The sequence below is a fragment of the Artemia franciscana genome, unplaced genomic scaffold, assembly GCF_032884065.1.
Source record: "Artemia franciscana unplaced genomic scaffold, ASM3288406v1 PGA_scaffold_75, whole genome shotgun sequence".
In the NCBI taxonomy this organism is placed as follows: Eukaryota; Metazoa; Arthropoda; class Branchiopoda; order Anostraca; family Artemiidae; genus Artemia; species Artemia franciscana.
In genome coordinates, this window is record NW_027062711.1 from 872,611 (window position 1) to 891,629 (window position 19,019).

Consider the following 19,019-nt stretch of genomic DNA (forward strand, 5'->3'; position numbering starts at 1 on the left):
TGCCGTATCCTTCGCCTTTATATATACGTATATATATATATATATATATATATATATATATATATATATATATATATATATATATATATATATATATATATATATATATATATATATATATATATATATATATACATGTATATACGGGGCTAATGCCATATCCTTCAACTTTATATATATATATATATATATTATATATATATATATATATATATATATATATATATATATATATATATATATATATATATATATATATATATATATATATATATATATATATATATATACATATAACTAAAAAAATATGAATAAATATATATAAAAATAAGTTGTTTGTGGGTTATGTCTGTCTGTCTGTCTGTCGAGTGACGTCGTGTTTGTCCGCATATGACGTCTGAATTATTTCACACTAATACAAAAGAAGAAAAAAAACTAAAAAAGGTAAAAACTACAAAAAAAACTAAAAAGAAAAAAAAACTAAAAAAGCTAAAAAACTAAAAAAAACTAAAAAAAGGTAAAAAACTAAAAACTAAAAAAACTAAAAAACTAAAAAAAGGCAAAAACTAAAAAAAAACTAAAAACTAATAAAAAAACTAAAAAAGCTAAAAAACTAAAAAAACTAAAAAAACTAAAAAAAGGTAAAAAACAAAAAAAAAACTAAAAACAAAAAAAGAAAAAACAAAAAAAAAGGAAAAAACTGAAAAATAAGAGAAAAAGAAAACTATAAAAATAAGTTGTCTGTGTGTGGATCTGTGGATCAGGTGACGTCATGTTTGTTCGCATATGACGTCTGAATTATTTCACACTAATACAAAAGAAGAAAAAAACTAAAAAAAGGTAAAAACTACAAAAAAAACTAAAAAGAAAAAAAAACTAAAAAAGCTAAAAAGCTAAAAAAAACTAAAAAAAGGTAAAAATCTAATAACTAAAAAAAAACTGAAAAAAATAAAAAAAGGCAAAAACTACAAAAAAATAAAAACTAATAAAAAAACTAAAAAAGCTAAAAAACTAAAAAAACTAAAAAAAAACTAAAAAAAGGTAAAAAACTAAAAAAACTAAAAACTAAAAACTAAAAAAGAAAAAAACTAAAAAAAAGGAAAAAACTGAAAAATAAAAGAGAAAAAGAAAACTAAAAAAATATGAATAAATATACATAAAAATAAGTTGTTTGTGGGTTATGTCTGTCTGTCTGTCTGTCGAGTGACGTCGTGTTTGTCCGCAAATGACGTCTGAATTATTTCACACTAATACAAAAGAAGAAAAAAACTAAAAAAGGTAAAAACTACAAAAAAAACTATAAAGAAAAAAAACTAAAAAAGTTAAAAAACTAAAAAAAACTAAAAAAAGGTAAAAAACTAAAAACTAAAAAAAACTGAAAAAACTAAAAAAAGGCAAAAACTAAAAAAAAAACTAAAAACTAATAAAAAAACTAAAAAAGCTAAAAAAATAAAAAAACTAAAAAAACTAAAAAAAGGTAAAAAACAAAAAAAAATAAAAACTAAAAAAGAAAAAACTAAAAAAAAGGAAAAACTGAAAAATAAGAGAAAAAAAAACTAAAAAAATATTAATAAATATAAAAAATATAAATATAAATATAATATAAATTAGCAATCAACAAAGCACCGAGACACAAATGACGACCGGGACACAGGGAGTATAAATGACGACCAGGACATAAGTAAAAAAAAAAAACTAAAAAAACTAAAAAAATGGTAAAAACTACAAAAAAACTAAAAACTAATAAAAAAACTAAAAAATCTAAAAATCTAAATAAACTAAAAAAGAAAAAAAAGAAAAAAGGAAAAAAATAAAGGAGAAAAACAAAACTAAAAAACGAATGTATATACAGACCGGGACACCGGGATACAAATGACGACCGGGACACAGGGAATATAAATGACGACCGGGACACAGGGACACAACTATAATGGGGACGCCGGGGGGCACAGGGGGATGTAAATGACGACCGGGACACCGGGACACAAGGAACATAAATGACGCCCGGGACACTCAAAGAGAAATCACAGACTGGAACACCGGGACACAAATGACGACCGGGACACAGGGAATATAAATGACGACCGGGACACAGGGACATAGCTACAAAGGGGACGCCGGGGTGCACAGGGGGATATATAAATGACGATGGCGACTCAGGGAATGGTCGATTAGCAGTCACCATCAACAAAGCTCAAGGGCAATCATTAGAATCATGAGGTATAGATCTGAATACGGATTGTTTTCCCATGGACCATTATATGTTGCATGTTCAAGAGTCGGTAAACCTGACAATCTATTTATATGCACAGACAATGGGACAGCAAAGAATGTTGTATATTCGCAAGTTTTACGTAGTTAAAAACATATATATATATATATATATATATATATATCTATCTATCTATATTCACAGGTGGGACATAGGGACACAACTACAATGGCGCGTAACTAATATGGCGCGTAACGACTTAAGCACGCGGGGGGGCTTGGGGGGGGCGCGAAGCGCCCCCACCAACTAGGTGTTGGGGTGGCGCGAAGCGCCACCCCAACAGCTAGTATATATATATATATATATATATATATATATATATATATATATATATATATATATATATATATATATATATATATATATATATATATATATGCGGCCTAAATATATGGATTCTCATTGTCACTTGTCTCCTAACCGCAGCCAATTTGAGCGATTTCCCTATGTAATTACGTAATCATAGGTTCGATAGAGCCACCCTGTGAAAAAGACGAATGCCTTCTTAACATCCTGACTTATTTAGATATTTTTTTGTGACCAGTCATCACTGTTCCTTGTTTTTCAGCCTTAGATTCCCTTGTCCATTTTTATTGATCTTTACCTAAGATAGTTTTATAAACGCCTTTTGCTTTAGCAGTTTAGATTCAGACATCATCTCGTTTAGTCTCTTAAGGTTATTTAATTAAGGGCATTTCTTAAGGATAACAAATATGTCTTTTATAGCTTCCAGCCAGAGATCATTGTTCAACATTTGATGTACAATACAATGCGATTGTCGCTGCCGTTTTTTCCATGCCTTTTTCTTTAGCTGTAGTAGTTCTCACTAAGTTTCTAGTCACATTTATCTGTGCTTCATTTTCGTCAGTTAGTCCCCTAAACATTGTAAATTACCTTAAATTAGAATTAGTACCTTTGTAAGTTACGTTTTCTTGTTATTAGACCTTTAGCTTTTGCCTTGGCTTGTCCGTTGTCATTATGAAAAACATAACGACAAACCTGTTTTGTTTTTTTTATAGATACTGAAGCAGTATCAGGCTCCTTGCTAACTTGCTAACTTCTTGTTTATTTTTTAAAAAAAGCCATGGTAGGGATTGATAAACTTACCTATGTCAAAATCCCAAACCCATAAATCATGACTATCATTTTCAATTTTGGTAAGTCATAGATCCGCTGTTGCTTATCTTCTAACCCCATTTTTCTTTCTTCGTCATTTTGGGTTTTCATTACTTCATACAACTTGGCACTTGGCAAGGCCCTTTGCTTTAGCTACCGTTATTAGGCCAGTTTTAATCCGAACCTTAATTTTTTTCTTTTTTTTTTTTTTTTATTTACAGTATCAGGTTCATGGCTTAAAGTCCTTATAAACTTGATGGAAATAGGAAGTATTTTAGGCTCTTAACGAATTCTTCTGAAAATAAATGGAGCCGTTTTCGAGAAAAAATACTATATATATATATATATATATATATTACGGCTGTCATCCGATAGGTTTTTTTCTCTAGTTATATATGGAATGGATATGTGACTTTTGTTTTAGACAGTTGATATATTCAAATCGGTATATGGAGAATGTATCCGTATTCTTCTACATTGGAGGAATTATACCCGAAAATAAACATAACCCCTACAAATTTAAAAGTCAGGGCCTAAAACACTCTAGGGTTACAGAACTCTTCCCCTACCCTCATCCAAAAAAATATTCTAATGCCCTATTCAGAGCTCTGGCCTATGCATTAGTGGTATCAGGTGGCCCATTGAAACTAATTATATTCGTTTCATCCTAGTATTTTTCAGAAACTGTTATGAGCAACAACATGAACAGTGGCCAATATCATGGCTAATGATTGGGTTTTGTGTTTTCAGTAGAGCAAACATGTTTTAGTTTTAAAATATACTGAAGGAAAATATAATGGGGGTATTTATAAACCATTTTTGTATGTGTGTGACTTTTTTCTCGTGAAATTGAAATTTGGTAGTATGCGAATAAAAACAAATGTAGTATAGTCGTAGAGCATTATTAAATGCGTGCCTTCATTTCTCTATACCTTGTTATGGGAACTACTCTTATTCACTAGTGACACCTAATAAAGTGCTATGTTGCTCTTTGGCTATGGTCTCCAATAGCTTTAGTTCCATGGAATGCTTAGTAAGACAGTCGATGAGTCAATCCTTTGATTAGTATTTTCTTTAGCAGATTTATGTCAAAAATTAACTTTACTGGATGAAGTTCTGTTACGGAGAACCTATACCCAAAAATCTTAAGAATGTGATAGGGGGGGGGGGGGGCACGCTCGCCCATGTCTCGGTGTCAACATTTTATTCATTTATTAATGAATAATAAGATGTTTAATTAATTTTTTGAATAATAAGATGTTTATTTTTGAGCTTGTGTTTTATATTATTTACTTTACACTATTTAATTTTTATATTATTTTCATTATAATAGTGGTTAGGAAACCAAAGTGCTACTTACTATTTTCTCTAATATTTTAATCCTTTATTTTACCATTGGATCAAACATGTGCTTTTTTTGCAAAAGTTTTTGCATGGACAAAAATATCTTTTTCTCTTCTATATGAAATGCAAACATTTTGTCTTGCGTTTGATGCCTAGGTTCATACTTTCTTGCATAAAAGTTTTCAGGACGTCTCAAATTTTAAGAACAATAAACAAAAATAAATCAATGAAAACATTGTGGGAACCTGCGAACAAAATTGACGTTAGAAGGTATTCATAATCGAGTCTTTTTTTTATTGTTTCGCTGCATTATTAAAATAAGGAAACCTAAGTAGCACTTCTAAATTTCTTCAAAATTGTAATGTTTTTATTTTAACATTGGATCAAACATTCGTGTTTTCACGCAAAGATGGGTGTTTTGCTTATGGTAAAACGTTTTGTGTTTTTTATGGAACGTAAAAATTTTCTTTCGTAAAAATTTATAATTAAAAAAATCTCGTAAACAAATAACAGTCTCAGTGTTGTTTAGTTTTTCCCTGTAGTTTAGAACTTTTAACTATCTGTGCAGAAAAAACTGAACTTTGTCAAAGTGGCTTCAAATGAAAATTATTTTGTTGTTTGTAAAAATTATTTTTGCTATTTCTTAGCAGTGATCCTCATTTTAAGAGAAAACACTTCTATATTTGCAAAAAACAAGAACCATTCAAAAGCTATGACTGAAAACTTAATAAAAAGTGTAACGGAAAGGGTGAAAGGGAGGTTCAAGTTTCAGGAGACTCAAATCTGACACAACTGGTTGGCATAACTCTATTCACTAGGGTTGTATGCGTAGGTTAAAGGACCAAGGGAGAAGAGATTTACTTTAAGGTATAAGCGGGGGAATAAGTTTCATAATAGGTAAGTATGAAAGCGGACGTCTTACCACCCGGGGACAGAAGGAAGTATATGGGTTAAGCCATAACGGTCCCTACCTAAGCCCAAAGTACGGGGTATTGGGGAAAAAACTTCCAACACTTTTTTTTGTGTTGTAACAGCCTATAATTGTGTTAGGATAAATAAATTGCAATTACTATTATTATTGTCGACATTTATTTTGATTGCTTAAATTCTGAATGCTTCATCTGACGGTTATGAGTTGATCAGTATGGACTTCCATAAAATTTAAATTTTATGTTCTAAAAAATTTCTGGACAATCAAAATAGAGGATTAGCAAAACAGACCATAATCAAGGTCCACCGCAAACTTGATAGATTACGGCAAACGAAATCAGGATTTGCCGGACAAGCAACTCGTGCTATTGAAAAACACGCTATGAACAAAATCAAAATAGTATTTACATCTTACTAGCAAATATCGCCGAGAGAATTAAAACTCACTTTCAAAGAATGAGATCTTAGAAACCGCCTCACAAGAGATCTACCATCTGGCAATCTTACGGCAACTTTTACGCACTCTGAATGAGAAGGATCAGGCTCATCAGGGACCAGTTCACCGGCTTTTTTTCTTCTCTCCTTTAATTCCTCTTGCATTTCTTTTTCTTTCATCTCCCTTTCTGCTATTTCTTTTTCGAGTCTTTCCTTTGCCTCTCTCTCTCTTTGCCGTTTTTCTTCTTTCTCTCGGTCAGCACGTAAAGATTCTTCGAACGCCTCGTCTTGTTCTCTTCTGATGGTCTGGTTCAAAGCTCTTTCGTTCCTAAAAGCAGACTAAATAAGACTTTATCAAGCATTTGGTAATGATCTAATGGGAAATAACAGGAAAATTAACGAGCCTGAAAAATCGCCAATTAAACTGCATAACATTTATCATCCTAAATATACTCTCTCTATCCATAACCATTTCCCCGAGAACCAGAATTTCAGCTCCTTTTATACTGCCAGACTATGGTAAAAAGTTTACCTGGTTACAAGATGGCACTGCCTATAGGAAGAAAACTTTCACCCAAAAGCTTAGCAACTTTGAAGTTTTTACTTGCGGAAACTACTTTCGTCCAAAAGCTTGTCAACTCAGAAATTTGTAATTACCAAAACCATTTAAGTCCAGGCCATGTCTATGGAACAAAAACTTTCATCCAAAAGCTTAACAACTTGAACATTTTTATTTGTCATATTTTTTAAGTTTGGCAAATGGCCATGGAAAGAAAACTTTCATCTAAAAGCTTAGCAGCTTGGGAATTCTAATTTGACAAAATTTAATAAGGAATATATACATAAATGAGTCATCGTATAACATTTTAGTGTGATTACGCTTTCAAATTTTACCCGTAATGCTTTCAAAAAGCCTTTAATGCTGGATGATAGGGTAACTTTCATTATGATAAATAGTTTCCGGCAGCCAAGCATAACGGCCTATTAAGATAATACTACAACGAATGAGTAAAATAATGATAAACATCAAAATTTCTCTCCAAACATAGGTGCAGACACAAATAACTGCAATAATTCACAGTCGTTTTGGAAAATACAGCTAATAAGACGCGCAACAATAATAACGCTAAAACAAAACGCCGTTGTATTTTTCTTAATAAAATAAGTATTGTAGCAAAGGAAAAAGCTATCAATTAATACGGAGAGAAATATCTGGTCCCCTTCGAATCGTCTTCCCACCCCGTCAGCTCATAAAAATATAACAATGGAGAAGAAGGCGCTGTCTCTTTTAACCGTTTTATATATATATTAATTAATATATATTAATATATTATAATTATTATATATAAATAAATGAACCCCCTATGCCTCCCCAAGGCCAGAACATAATTTGTACTTTACTTTACTATAACAAAAAAAAAGCATTATCAGTTTAATGTACATAGCCTATTCTGAAGTTCATTCCTTAAAATGTTAATAATATCTGATTTATTAAAGTTACAAAAGTGAAAACAATAAAAAAAACCCTTTTTTTGTCTGTAATTTCTGATCTTTTGGAGTTTGATTCAGTTATTTATTGTAATTTTAGTTCGTTTTGGGTTTCATTTATTTATTGATGCTGATTTTTGGTAGTTTTACGCTTGGTAGTTTATTTAATTCAATTTTTGCTCATTTTTGATTTAATGCAGTTTTTTACTTTTCTTTTTAAAACTTATTAGCGGAAAAAGTTTGTTTAAATAATCTCTGTTCGTTTTACATTGACTTAGTTTTTGTTTCAGGGAAAAAGAAAATAATAGTTTGAATCCTTTTTAAGAATTTGTAGTTTAGCCTCCTATTTGTATGCTGGAGAAATTTTTTCAACAATTTTAACACATACACCCTTTTAAAAATCCGGACACAAACAGTTAGTTTTATACCTCCTCTACTTGATCTGAAATAGAAAACTTGAAACCATTCGTAAAAAATTCAATCTATACTCTTTGACAGCTTGGGTACACTTACACTCTTTTGATTTAATTGAATTTTAAAAACAGAATTAGCAATAGAAGTAGGAACGAATTTTTGAACATAATACCGTCAGTTGTTCTTTGAATACTGCTGAGACGTCTTATTGGCAACCAGCCTACACACAGTGCGGTTTGATTTAATTTTTTTTAACAAAATTTAGATTTTAAACATAACGGGAAAAATGCAAAGCTCTGGGAGGTTAGCCTATGCAATATCCCTAGAGATATAGTTACAAGACTGTTCAATTTTGCAAAACAAAATGGCTATCTTAAAATTGTGATAAGAAGAGTTGGGAAAAAATGAGCCAAAGAGGAGAACTGATTGCCCTCTATTCACTTTTTGACTCTTAAAAAGAGTACTAGAACTTTAAATTTCCAATCAACATTGCCTTTAAAGTGTCGGTGATATTAATAGCTATGATAGAGCAAAACTGACTATGATATTGCTTATATGCCGTTTAATACTTGCAAGCGCATAGTTTGTTCGTTTAATTGAAACACCACCTAAACACTAACTTAATGCCCTTGGTGCCATTAGTTACAGTAACCGCAGAAAAAGCATTCGAAGTATGCACACAGTGGCTTCAGGCTAGTCCAGAATTCGTCACAACTTCTATTGAAAGATCTAATTGAATAATGTAAGCCGTTGTTGTGATATTGCTTTGTCACCCTTTAGACAATCTATATAATCAGTTTCGTTCTGAATTCGTTCAATATCCACCTAATATTCCCTGAAAGCTTCAACTTAATACCCTTACCTTGTGTGGAAGCAATAATTATAGTAGCAGTAGGAGCAGAATTAATAGTAGTAGCATTAGCTTTTGTAGCAGTAGCAGTAATAATAATAGTAGCAATAGTAGTCGTTTTAGGAGTAGAAGCAGTAGTATAACGATGCAAATATTGTATTTTGGTTAGTTAACATCCCCCACAAAAAGTCTAGTGAGTTTTAATTCCCAAACAAAACTGTTCCAAAGATATTGCTGATATGCCCTTTTGTCAACCTGCATATAGATGGCAGGTTGTCATCCGTAGAAAAAAAAAATTTCATAAATATTCTTTAAGTTTCACCTTCATACCCTTAGATATAGCTGTAATAGCAGTCACAGCAGTAGTATTACTACTCAACTTAAAACAATTAACAATTGCTATGACACCATCGATATAGCCTTTTGATAACCTGTATATTCACATACTTCTTGAAACTTTCCTCTTAATGCTCTTAACCTTACATATAGTTGCGATAGAAGTAGTTGTTGAAGCAATAGTAACAGCAGTAGTAGAATTAGTAAATGTTTCAGTGGTAGCAATATTAGTAGTAGTGTGCACAAATTTGAGAATTTGGAAGATGGTTGGGATAATTTTAGAAAAGCAATTTATGAAGTTGCTGATGATGTCTTAGGGAGGAAAGTTAAGAGTGCAGCTGGGAATACTCGTGATAAAACTTTATGTTTAATAGAAAGAAGAAGAGACTTTCACAAGAATTATCTGAGTGATAGATCATAAGAAAACAAAAGGAATACAGAGAAAGTGGAGAAAACATTAAAATATTAACTAAGGGGATGTGAAGTGAAGGTCATAGACAAAATTGCCGAGGAGGAAGATGCAGCTAGATGGCATAATGGCAAAATTGTGTACTGGCATGTAAATAAATTGATAAGGAATGGTCAGTCTGAACTTGTCCCAGTTAAAGATAGGAACGGTGCCACAATTAGTGATAAGGAAAGAGTTAAAGAGAGATGAGCGGAACATTTTGAGAATGTTCTAAACCGAGATATAGCTGCTGGAAAAGATATAGAGGAAAAGGAAAAAGTTTGGTATACCTTGGATATGAAGATTTGTTTTGAGGAAGAATTAGCGACAGTACTAAACAGACTAAAAAACAATAAGACTCCAGGTGCTGATTGTGTGGTAAAGGACTTTCTCAAATATGGTGGCTCTGATGAAAGAAATAAGTTGCTGAAGATTATGAATACGATTTTTTGAAAAAGGGGAAAGTACCGATCCATTTTAGGAAAACCGTGATTAAACAACTGTATAACATGGGTAATAAAACCGAGTGTGAGTAATTATAGAGGCATTAGTCTAGTCTCTGTGGGTAGCAAATTAAATAGTAATATTATACTTTTTAGACTTAGAGATGCTGTAGATAAAAATTTAAGAGAAGAGCAGTGCACTTTTAGAAAAGGTAGAGGATATGTTGACCGGATTTTCCTTCTTAGGTAAATGATTGAGAAGTCCCTTTGTTGTCAAACACCTTTGGTCCTCAGTTTTATAGATTATGAGCAAGCGTTTTTGATTCTGTTTATAGAAGAGCTTTAGCAAAGATCTTATCCTAGTCTGGTATACAAAACGAATACATTAAAGTGATTAGTGCTCTTTACAAAAATAACAGAGACAGTGTCTACTTTTTAGTAGACAGTGGGAGCAGTGAAGATGTTAAAAGTAGAATAGTCAAGGCTCAGGGTATTTTTTCACCGTTAAAACAACTTTGGAATAATAGGAAGATATGTTTGCGAACCAAGATTAGAATATTCGAAGATACAGTGATGACGGCGGTCAAATATGGCTCTGAAGCATGGGCACTCCGAAGAGCGAGTGAGGATTTACTAGATATTGTCCAGAGACACTGCCTAATGATTGTTCTGGATACCCGGCTAACTGACCGTATTTTAAACAGTGAACTGTATGTAAAATGCGGTTAGTGTGCTATATGCAAAATGTGGTTGAAATGTGGGCGAACCAAGATTAGAATATTGGAAGGTACTGGGATGACAATGGTCAAATATAGAACTGAATAATGGGCACTCCGAAAAGCAGATGAATATTTACTAGACATTGTCAGGGAAACTGTCTACGGATTGTTCTGGGTACCCGGCTTACTGGGTACACGTTTTCCGGATGAAGGATGACACATTACCCAAGATTGTCCTTTTCAGCCAGCCGCCTAGGACTAAATTGAAAACAGGTCGTTCTTGTCTGGGGTGGGAGGATTTAATAAAGAAAGATTTAAAGGAAATGGTAACTTCCCAGGAGGGTGTAAAGAAGGAGGCTTTGAATGGAAAGGTATGGAGCAGGAGCGTGCGTAGCTGTGTTGGCCTCAAGCGGCTTGGTGTTTCGATTAGTTTTTAGTAGTAGTAGCAGTGTACATATTGCCAATTAATCAATTGATCTTTCCCAATAAGCATTCTCTGAGAGTTTCAACTTAAAACACAATTCAGTTCTTAAGATTAGCTAGTAGTACAATCTAAATGGACATAGTTTCTTTTGTTAGTTCAAACTTACAATTAATATGCTCTAAAAATTTGATCTTCATAGACTTAGCTTTAATAGCACTATTACTACAAGATGTTGGTGGTAGAAGCAGATGTAGAAGCAAGATGTACAAGATGTAGAAGCAGTTGCAGTGTTAGTGTTGTACTAGTAGTATTTGTAGTAGCAGCACTGATAGTGGTAGTAGCATGTGCATATTGCCTTTTGGGTAGTTGAACATCACTTTCATGATGCCTCAGAAGTTTCGCCTTGACACAGTAAGTCTTTCCAAAAAATATTGTTGACATGTACTTTGACCCCTTTTTCACCTTAATACTCTAAGCCTTACAAGTTGGTCCAACTAAAGTAGTAGTAACAGTAGTAGTGACAGCAAAGTAACAGTACTGTTAGTGTTAGCAGTAACCTGTATATATTTCCTTTTTGTCAATTGATCTTCCTCATTATGCTTCCTCTGAAAGTTCCAAATTAATACCCAAATCCATTCTTGAGATACGCCCTTTTGACCATCTGCATGCGCATAGTGTGTTTTTAGTAAACGAAGTAGCAGGTACATTTTGCCCTTTGGTCAACTGAAAATCCCGCTCAAGATGCCCCTGAAGTTTCCTCTTGATACGACAACCCGTTCCAAAAATATTGTTGATACGCCCGTATCAGCAATCTGTATACACTTGGTATGTTTTGAATTAGTTCAATTTGCCCCTCAAAGCGTCCTCAAATATTTTTTCAATACCGTCAGCCTTAGTAGTACTCGCTACAGAAGTACTAGCTTAAGTGATAATAGTAATAGTAGTTGGGGTAGCAGTGGAAGCGGCAGTAGTTGTAGTAGTAGTTGCAAAGATAGGCTTTTGGTCACATTATCATTTCTCTTATCATTTCCTGAAAGTTCTAAATTAATATACTCAGTCATTCCTGAGCTACATCCTTTTGACAACCCACATACAGGTTTTGATTTAGTTCAGCACTTTCCTCTACATTTCCTGAAAGACTTATCTTAATTCGCTTGTATTTTAGGAAAGTAGAATACATACAGGTTTTGATTTAGTTCAGCATTTTCCTCGACATTTCCTGAAAGACTTATCTTAATTCACTTGTATTTTGGGAAAGTAGAAGTCAAACATGCATACCTTCTCTCAATAACACATACTATATGTAAACAATGAACAAATTGCATAGCTTACAGCCCTTCCAATGAGCCCTCGCGGGGGGGGGATTGACATCCCAAAACGCATATTTGATGAACCTTTCAACAATGCTGAAAAATAGATATCTCAAAACTTTTTTTCGATGTTTAATTTAGGAAATGATGGGGGTGGGGGAGGGGCTCTCAAATCTATTCGACTCTTAAAAAGGGCTACTAAAACTTAAATCAGCATAAAAAGGGCTATAAAACTTGATTTTCGTTAAGATTCTACAACTTTTAGGAGTTATTTCCCCCTATAAAATAAGGCAAATTTTCTCAGGCTGGTAACTTTTGATGGGTAAGACTAAGCTTGATGAAACTTATATATTTAAAATCAGCATTAAAATGCAATTCTTGTTGATGCAGCTATTGATATCAAAATTCCGTTTTTTAGAGTTTTGGTTACTAATGAGCCGGATTGCTCCTTACTACAGTTCGTTACCACGAACTGGTTGAAAGACCTTCATGAAAGACCTTGTGCTGATGAGACAAGCAGGCGCTCAATTTTAAGAAAAAGAAACTTTTTTTCAATTTCAATTTTAATTTTATTTTTCAATTTTAATTTTAAGAAAAAAAAAACCTATTCTTGAAAAAATTTAACAGATCTTCCTCTTCCTTTCGAAGCACCTACACTCCAGAACCACACTTGACCACTGTCAGTTCTATACCTTCCAATAATTGAATTTAGCCATATGTAAAATCCCAAAGAAAATATATATAAAAAATTTGCAGTGCATAATGTAGAAACTATATTTATCAAGTTATCAAGACAAATTGATTGGCTTATGTTATAAAGACAAAGTGATTGACAGATGATTGTCCCTGTGGGTTGGGAATCCTTTGTCCAAGGGGCACGGGTTCAATTCCTAGCGTGGCTTGTTATTTGGTTTGGGGCGGGAGTCAGTAGCGTGACTCTGTAACCTCAGCCAGAGTCGACCCAGCTCTAAATGGGTACCTAGAGAAATCTGAGGAAGGTCAGCAGGAAGGGTGTGCGAAGGCACAGCATGGTTGGCCCCCAGCCCCCATTGCACTTCCCCTTCTGGAGGGTCATGAAACGGATATCAGCACTGCTGGTTTGGTCCTTAAGGGTCTAGTGCCGACATTCTTACTTATTTACTTTACAAGACAAATTTCATGTAATATCATGAAAATATTATATTAAGAACACAATTTTCCCGATCAGAGGACGAACTTTTAGACTCTGATTTGAAAAAGATATTTGCTGAAAGCCGAACCTTGCAAACTCTCAGTTCACCTCTGAATGCATATCAGCAGAAAAAAAGAAAACAAATAAAACCAAGAAGCTTAGAAAGGTGTGGCTTTCCTTTGAATGAGAAGTTATCTTTGGAATCCACTAGTTGTTAATGTTTGAACTCTTACAGACGACAAACACTGTCAAATTTATTTTATTAATTTTGCTTTTTCATTTCTCCCAGTTCAAAGTGGCATCAATAACAAGACTATAGTGATGCCCTATATATTTCATAGGTTTGAAACAGCAAAACAATTCACGGTTTAAAGGAATGATTACCTAAATTAGAACTTCATAACATTCTTTTTCAAGGTTTTTAATTGCGTGTTTTTCCGAAAATGAGATTAGAAACTTATTACTACGCTACTTTGCCTTATTATTGCACCTAAGAAGAACACAAATACAAAACAGACGCTAGATGGTGTTTGTGGTTTGTGCCAATATTACCGTGAATGTCCACAGTAATTCACTGTATTCACATTCACTGATCCGGTCGGGATTTAAAATAAGAGCTCTGAGACACGAGGTCCTTCTAAGTTGCAAATTTCACTACGATCCGATCACCCGTTCATAAGTTAAAAATACCTCACTTTTTCTAATTTTTCCGAATTAACCGTCCTTCCCTTCTCCCCCCCCCCCAGATGGTCGAATCCGGGAAGCAACTATTTCTAATTTAATCTCGTCCGGTCCCTGATACACCTGCCAACTTTCAGCGATTGCTACATTGATCAGGTCCCTAGTTTCGTATCTTCAAGGAGGCACACTCGTGCCTCTATAAAGAGGCGAACCACGAAAATGTTAAGCGATCTTCGGTTCCAGTAGTCGCAGAGGGATGGGGAGGGATGCATTTCGTAGCCCGAGCTCCAACTAAGAAACCTGCCAAATTTCATCCCCCTCCGACTTTTCCTTCATGGGGAAAATCTGGCCGAAAGTTTCAACCCACCAACCCCAGCCCCCCTTTAACGTTGTCCGATCGGGCTGAAATTCACTAGTTAAGGTCCCCTAGGGCCCAGGAGCTTATCCGAGGAATTTCGCTCGATCCGATAACTCCTTCCCTGTTTTCCAGAAACCACGCATAGCCACTTAATTTTCATATTCTTTTTTTTCTGCCACGCCTACAGGTCACAGCCGACATCGGATCTGGGTGTACGAAGACTCATTCGATGCGGAATTCTCCGAGTAAGTTTCCTTGAAAGTTTCGTAGGAAAATCTTAACCCCCCGAAAGTTTCGACCCCCCAACCCCCCCCCCCCTTTAACGTTGTTCAATCAGGCTGAAATTCACAAGTTAAGGTCCCCTACAGCCCAGGAGCTTATCCGCGAAATTTCAGCTCGATCCGATAAGTCCTTCCCTGTTTTCCAGAAACCACGCATTAGCCACTTAATTAACCCATTTCTCCATAAGAGCAAATGTTAATTTGAAATTTTTAAAAGTTATTTAAAAGTTATATTTACACGCATGCAGGTGGTTAGCTCAGTCGGTAGAGCGTGGGACTTTTAATCCTCGGGTCAAGGGTTCAAGTCCCCTATCGGGCGGTTTTTTTCACAAAATACGAAAAAAACTTCGTTTTCTTAGAGTTAAAGACCTGGACTGCTTATCATTGGAGAGATAACAGAATATTAGCTTCTTATGAGCAAAAGAAACATTTCGGTCATTCTATCTATTTTTTTTTCTATTTTATACAATGATTTAAAAGCGGGGGGGGGCGGCAGCCACCCAACTTCCTCTCCTAATTCCTGTACGAGGAGTACAGGAATTATTAAATTACATCCACCATGGATTGTAGAAAAACGTACAGAAATAATATGAAAAAAACTCCGTTTTCTTAAAGAGTTAAAGAGGCTGCATCCCAAAGTCGAACCTTAAAACGTACAGGAATTAGGAGAGGCAGTTGGAGGGCTGCCGCACCCCAAACCCCCCGCTTTTAAAGACTCTTTTGCACAGGTTTTTTGTTGTGGGGGGCTGCCGCCCCCCTAACCCCCCGCTCTTGGCTTTGGAAAGGCCCTCTTTTAATTAACAAAAAATTGAAATGAATGACTAATGGAATAACTCCGAAAAATGTTAAACACAAGAGGACAGGAGAACCATTGCGCCGAAACTAGTAATTAGTAACAATGAAGTCCCCCCCCACAACAAAAAACCTGTACAAAAGAGTCTTTAAAAGTGGGGGGTTTGGGGGGGGGGGCGGCAGCCCCCCAACTGCCTCTCCTAATTCCTGTACGTTTTAAGGTTCGACTTTGGGACCCAGCCTCTTTAACTCTTTAAGAAAACGAAGTTTTTTTCATATTATCTTCATGTAAACATTGGTGTGGTCCGGGGTTCAAACCTGAAATCTCTAGCACCCTGAGCGCGAATCATACCGCTAAACCAGCAGGCCACACCTAAGAACAACAATCATTTTTTTTATCACCAAATACAATTCTTTCAAACTATCTCGTTCACTCCCCCCCCCAGATGGTCGAATTGGGGAGCGATTATTTCTAACTTAATCTGGTCTTGTCCCTGATCCTCCTGCCAACTTTCATCGTCCTAGCTTATCTAGAAGTGCCCAAACTAGAAAAACTGGGACCGAAAAGAGAGACAAACGGACAGAAATTACGATCCCTATGTGTCATTTTATAAATACCAAGTGTCAGAAAAACTAAAATAATCACTTATTCACAGAGAGAAGAGCAGGAAGGAGACGAAAAGAAAATATAAATAGAATAAACACAATAGAAAAAAACTTGAATAGACTCCAAAAAAAACGTGATAATGGAAATTTATAAAAAAAAATCATTAGGTAACGGATCTTTGTCTTCCATGTCTAAAATAATGGACAGTAAATTCATATAATTTAGCAAATATAATTTAATAACATTTAAATTTATATAAATAATGGAAAGTAGGTTTACATAATTTAGTAAATATAATTTAGTAAAATGTAATTCATATATAAATAATAGACAGTAAATTCGGTACTTCAATATGAATTCTTTACCTTTCGTCCCTTGCAACGATAAGAAATGCTTCATTATTTTCTACAACTCTCTTCACTCTATTTACAAACGGTTGGGGTTCTAAATATTCTTCAATTCGGGAAGCAAGGGACATTTTATTGTTTTTCAATACAGCAATTCCAGTAAATGGATGTCTACTACCTGCCAATGACCGGAATGCTGAATATCCTGCATATTTCTTGACTGAACAGGACCAGAATATGAAGTTTTCGTTTATATAATTCACCACGTTTGGATTTGTTAGTGTTCGCCTAAAAATGAAGAAATTCATAAAGTATTTGGGAGTCTAAATTCATAAAGTACTGTAAATACATTATCTGCAAACCATAAAACTGAACCATTTTAGCCTTTTTCCAAAAAATTCATCTATAAGTACATCAAATCGAGTTATTATGGTTGGATTACTACTTTGTAGACTACCAGAAAGCAGCAAGTCAATCCCATGTAAATATTTCTCCCTTAAATCAAAAACCAGCGGGGCCTTCCAGAAAAAAATGGTCAAAATCTTGATCCTTCTCTTTATAAAGGGTTCAATCATACCGCCCTTCACGAACCACTCTTTTTTTTATCAAACACCTTTCGCCACCTCTGAATTGGAAGGCAGTGTCCGATTTGACAATTTGCCAAGTTTCAATCCATCGACATAAACCATAGTCGGCAAATTAAGTTTAAAATAACTGCCACTCCAACATTCGGTTTAGCAAGACCAAAATTATTTAATGTTGTAGAATTAAAAACCAGCCCTTGCCAATACTGAATTTATTGACCCTCTGAAATAAATCGCACCTGGCTTTTTAAATCTGCGGGTATAACACGAGGACCAAGACCATCGTTCGATAAATAAGGCATTTCTAGTAATGACACAATTTGGGATTGCTACGAAATTTCAAACCATTATTCGACATGTGTGACTTGTATGGGATAGCCTTCAAAAACTAAGCTCACTCTGTTAAATCTAGTTATTATTCCCAATCTTAAAACCAAAATTGAACATTAGTAGCTATTTCACAAAAATGGAGCAGAGGTAACAATTATTATGAAAAAAATATTATGAAAAGAGAAATAACCAATGCAACAGCACAAACACATAAAAAAAAGAGACAGAAGGAGAAAAGGAAGACTGTTTTCCTAAATTAGTGATTAATATAGACCAGCACTTGAATGAGGCCTTGATTCTACTCATCCATACAATCACATAGGTCAAACAGCATAGCCATACACAATCAACCATAAAGAATAATCCATGGTCAGGCAGTCATGTCGTCAATAAGTATAAGTCGTCATTTACCAAACAATAAAAACAATAAAGAGAAATAATTCAGAGGCAACAACCTAACACAAGGGCTCATCAGGAGATTACACTTGCCTATAGGGTTTCGGCACTTTAAATTCTCTACCCAGTCAAGTATTGTGCCTACCACAGAATTTCCATGGCATCCCCTTGTCAGGTATCAACCCCAAAATACATGCATATGATATATATATATATATATATATATATATATACTAGCTGTTGGGGTGGCGCTTCGCGCCACCCCAACACCTAGTTGGTGGGGCGCTTCGCGCCCCCCCAAGCCCCCCCGCGCGCGTAAGTCGTTACGCGCCATATTAGTTACGCGCCATTGTAGTTGTGTCCCTGTGTCCCATCTGTGAATAGAGATAGATATAAATATATGTTTTTAACTACGTAAAACATACGAATATACAACATTCTTCGCTGTCCCATTGTCTGTGCATATAAATAGATTGTCAGGTTTACTGACTCTTGAACATGCAACATATAATTGTCCATGGGAAAAACAATCCGTATTCAGATCTATACCTCATTATTCTAATGATGTGTCCCTGTGTCCTGGTCGTCATTTATATTCCCTGTGTCCCGGCCGTCATTTGTGTCCCGGTGTCCCAGTTTGTAATTTCTCTTTGAGTGTCCCGGTCGTCATTTATATTCCCTGTGTCCCGGTCGTCATTTGTGTCCCGGTCTGTAATTTCTATTCGAACAATCCCTGTGTCCCGGTCGTCATTTATATATCCTGCCTTTGCCCCCGGCGTCCCCGTTGTAGTTGTGTCCCTGTGTCCCGGTCGTCATTTATATTCCCTGTGTCCCGGTCGTGATTTGTGTCTGGGTGTCCCAGTGTGTAATTTCTCTTTGAGGTTCCCGGTCGTCACTTATATTCCCTCTGTCTCGGTCGTCATTTGTGTCCCGGTCTGTAATT

General features: G+C 34.8%; 1 protein-coding gene across 2 annotated transcripts in view; it reads right to left on the reverse strand.

Annotated features, from left to right (window-relative positions):
- Positions 1-19,019, reverse strand: part of LOC136042202 (FAS-associated factor 2-like) — a 64,503-nt gene that overhangs the window by 4,859 nt on the left and 40,625 nt on the right. For both annotated transcript variants that reach the window (XM_065727135.1, XM_065727137.1), the window contains exons 4-5: positions 16,785-17,054; positions 6,110-6,425 (exon numbers count right to left, since the gene is read on the reverse strand). In XM_065727135.1, the coding sequence (XP_065583207.1) occupies positions 6,110-6,425; positions 16,785-17,054 (586 nt within the window). The remainder of the gene's footprint in view (positions 1-6,109; positions 6,426-16,784; positions 17,055-19,019) is intronic.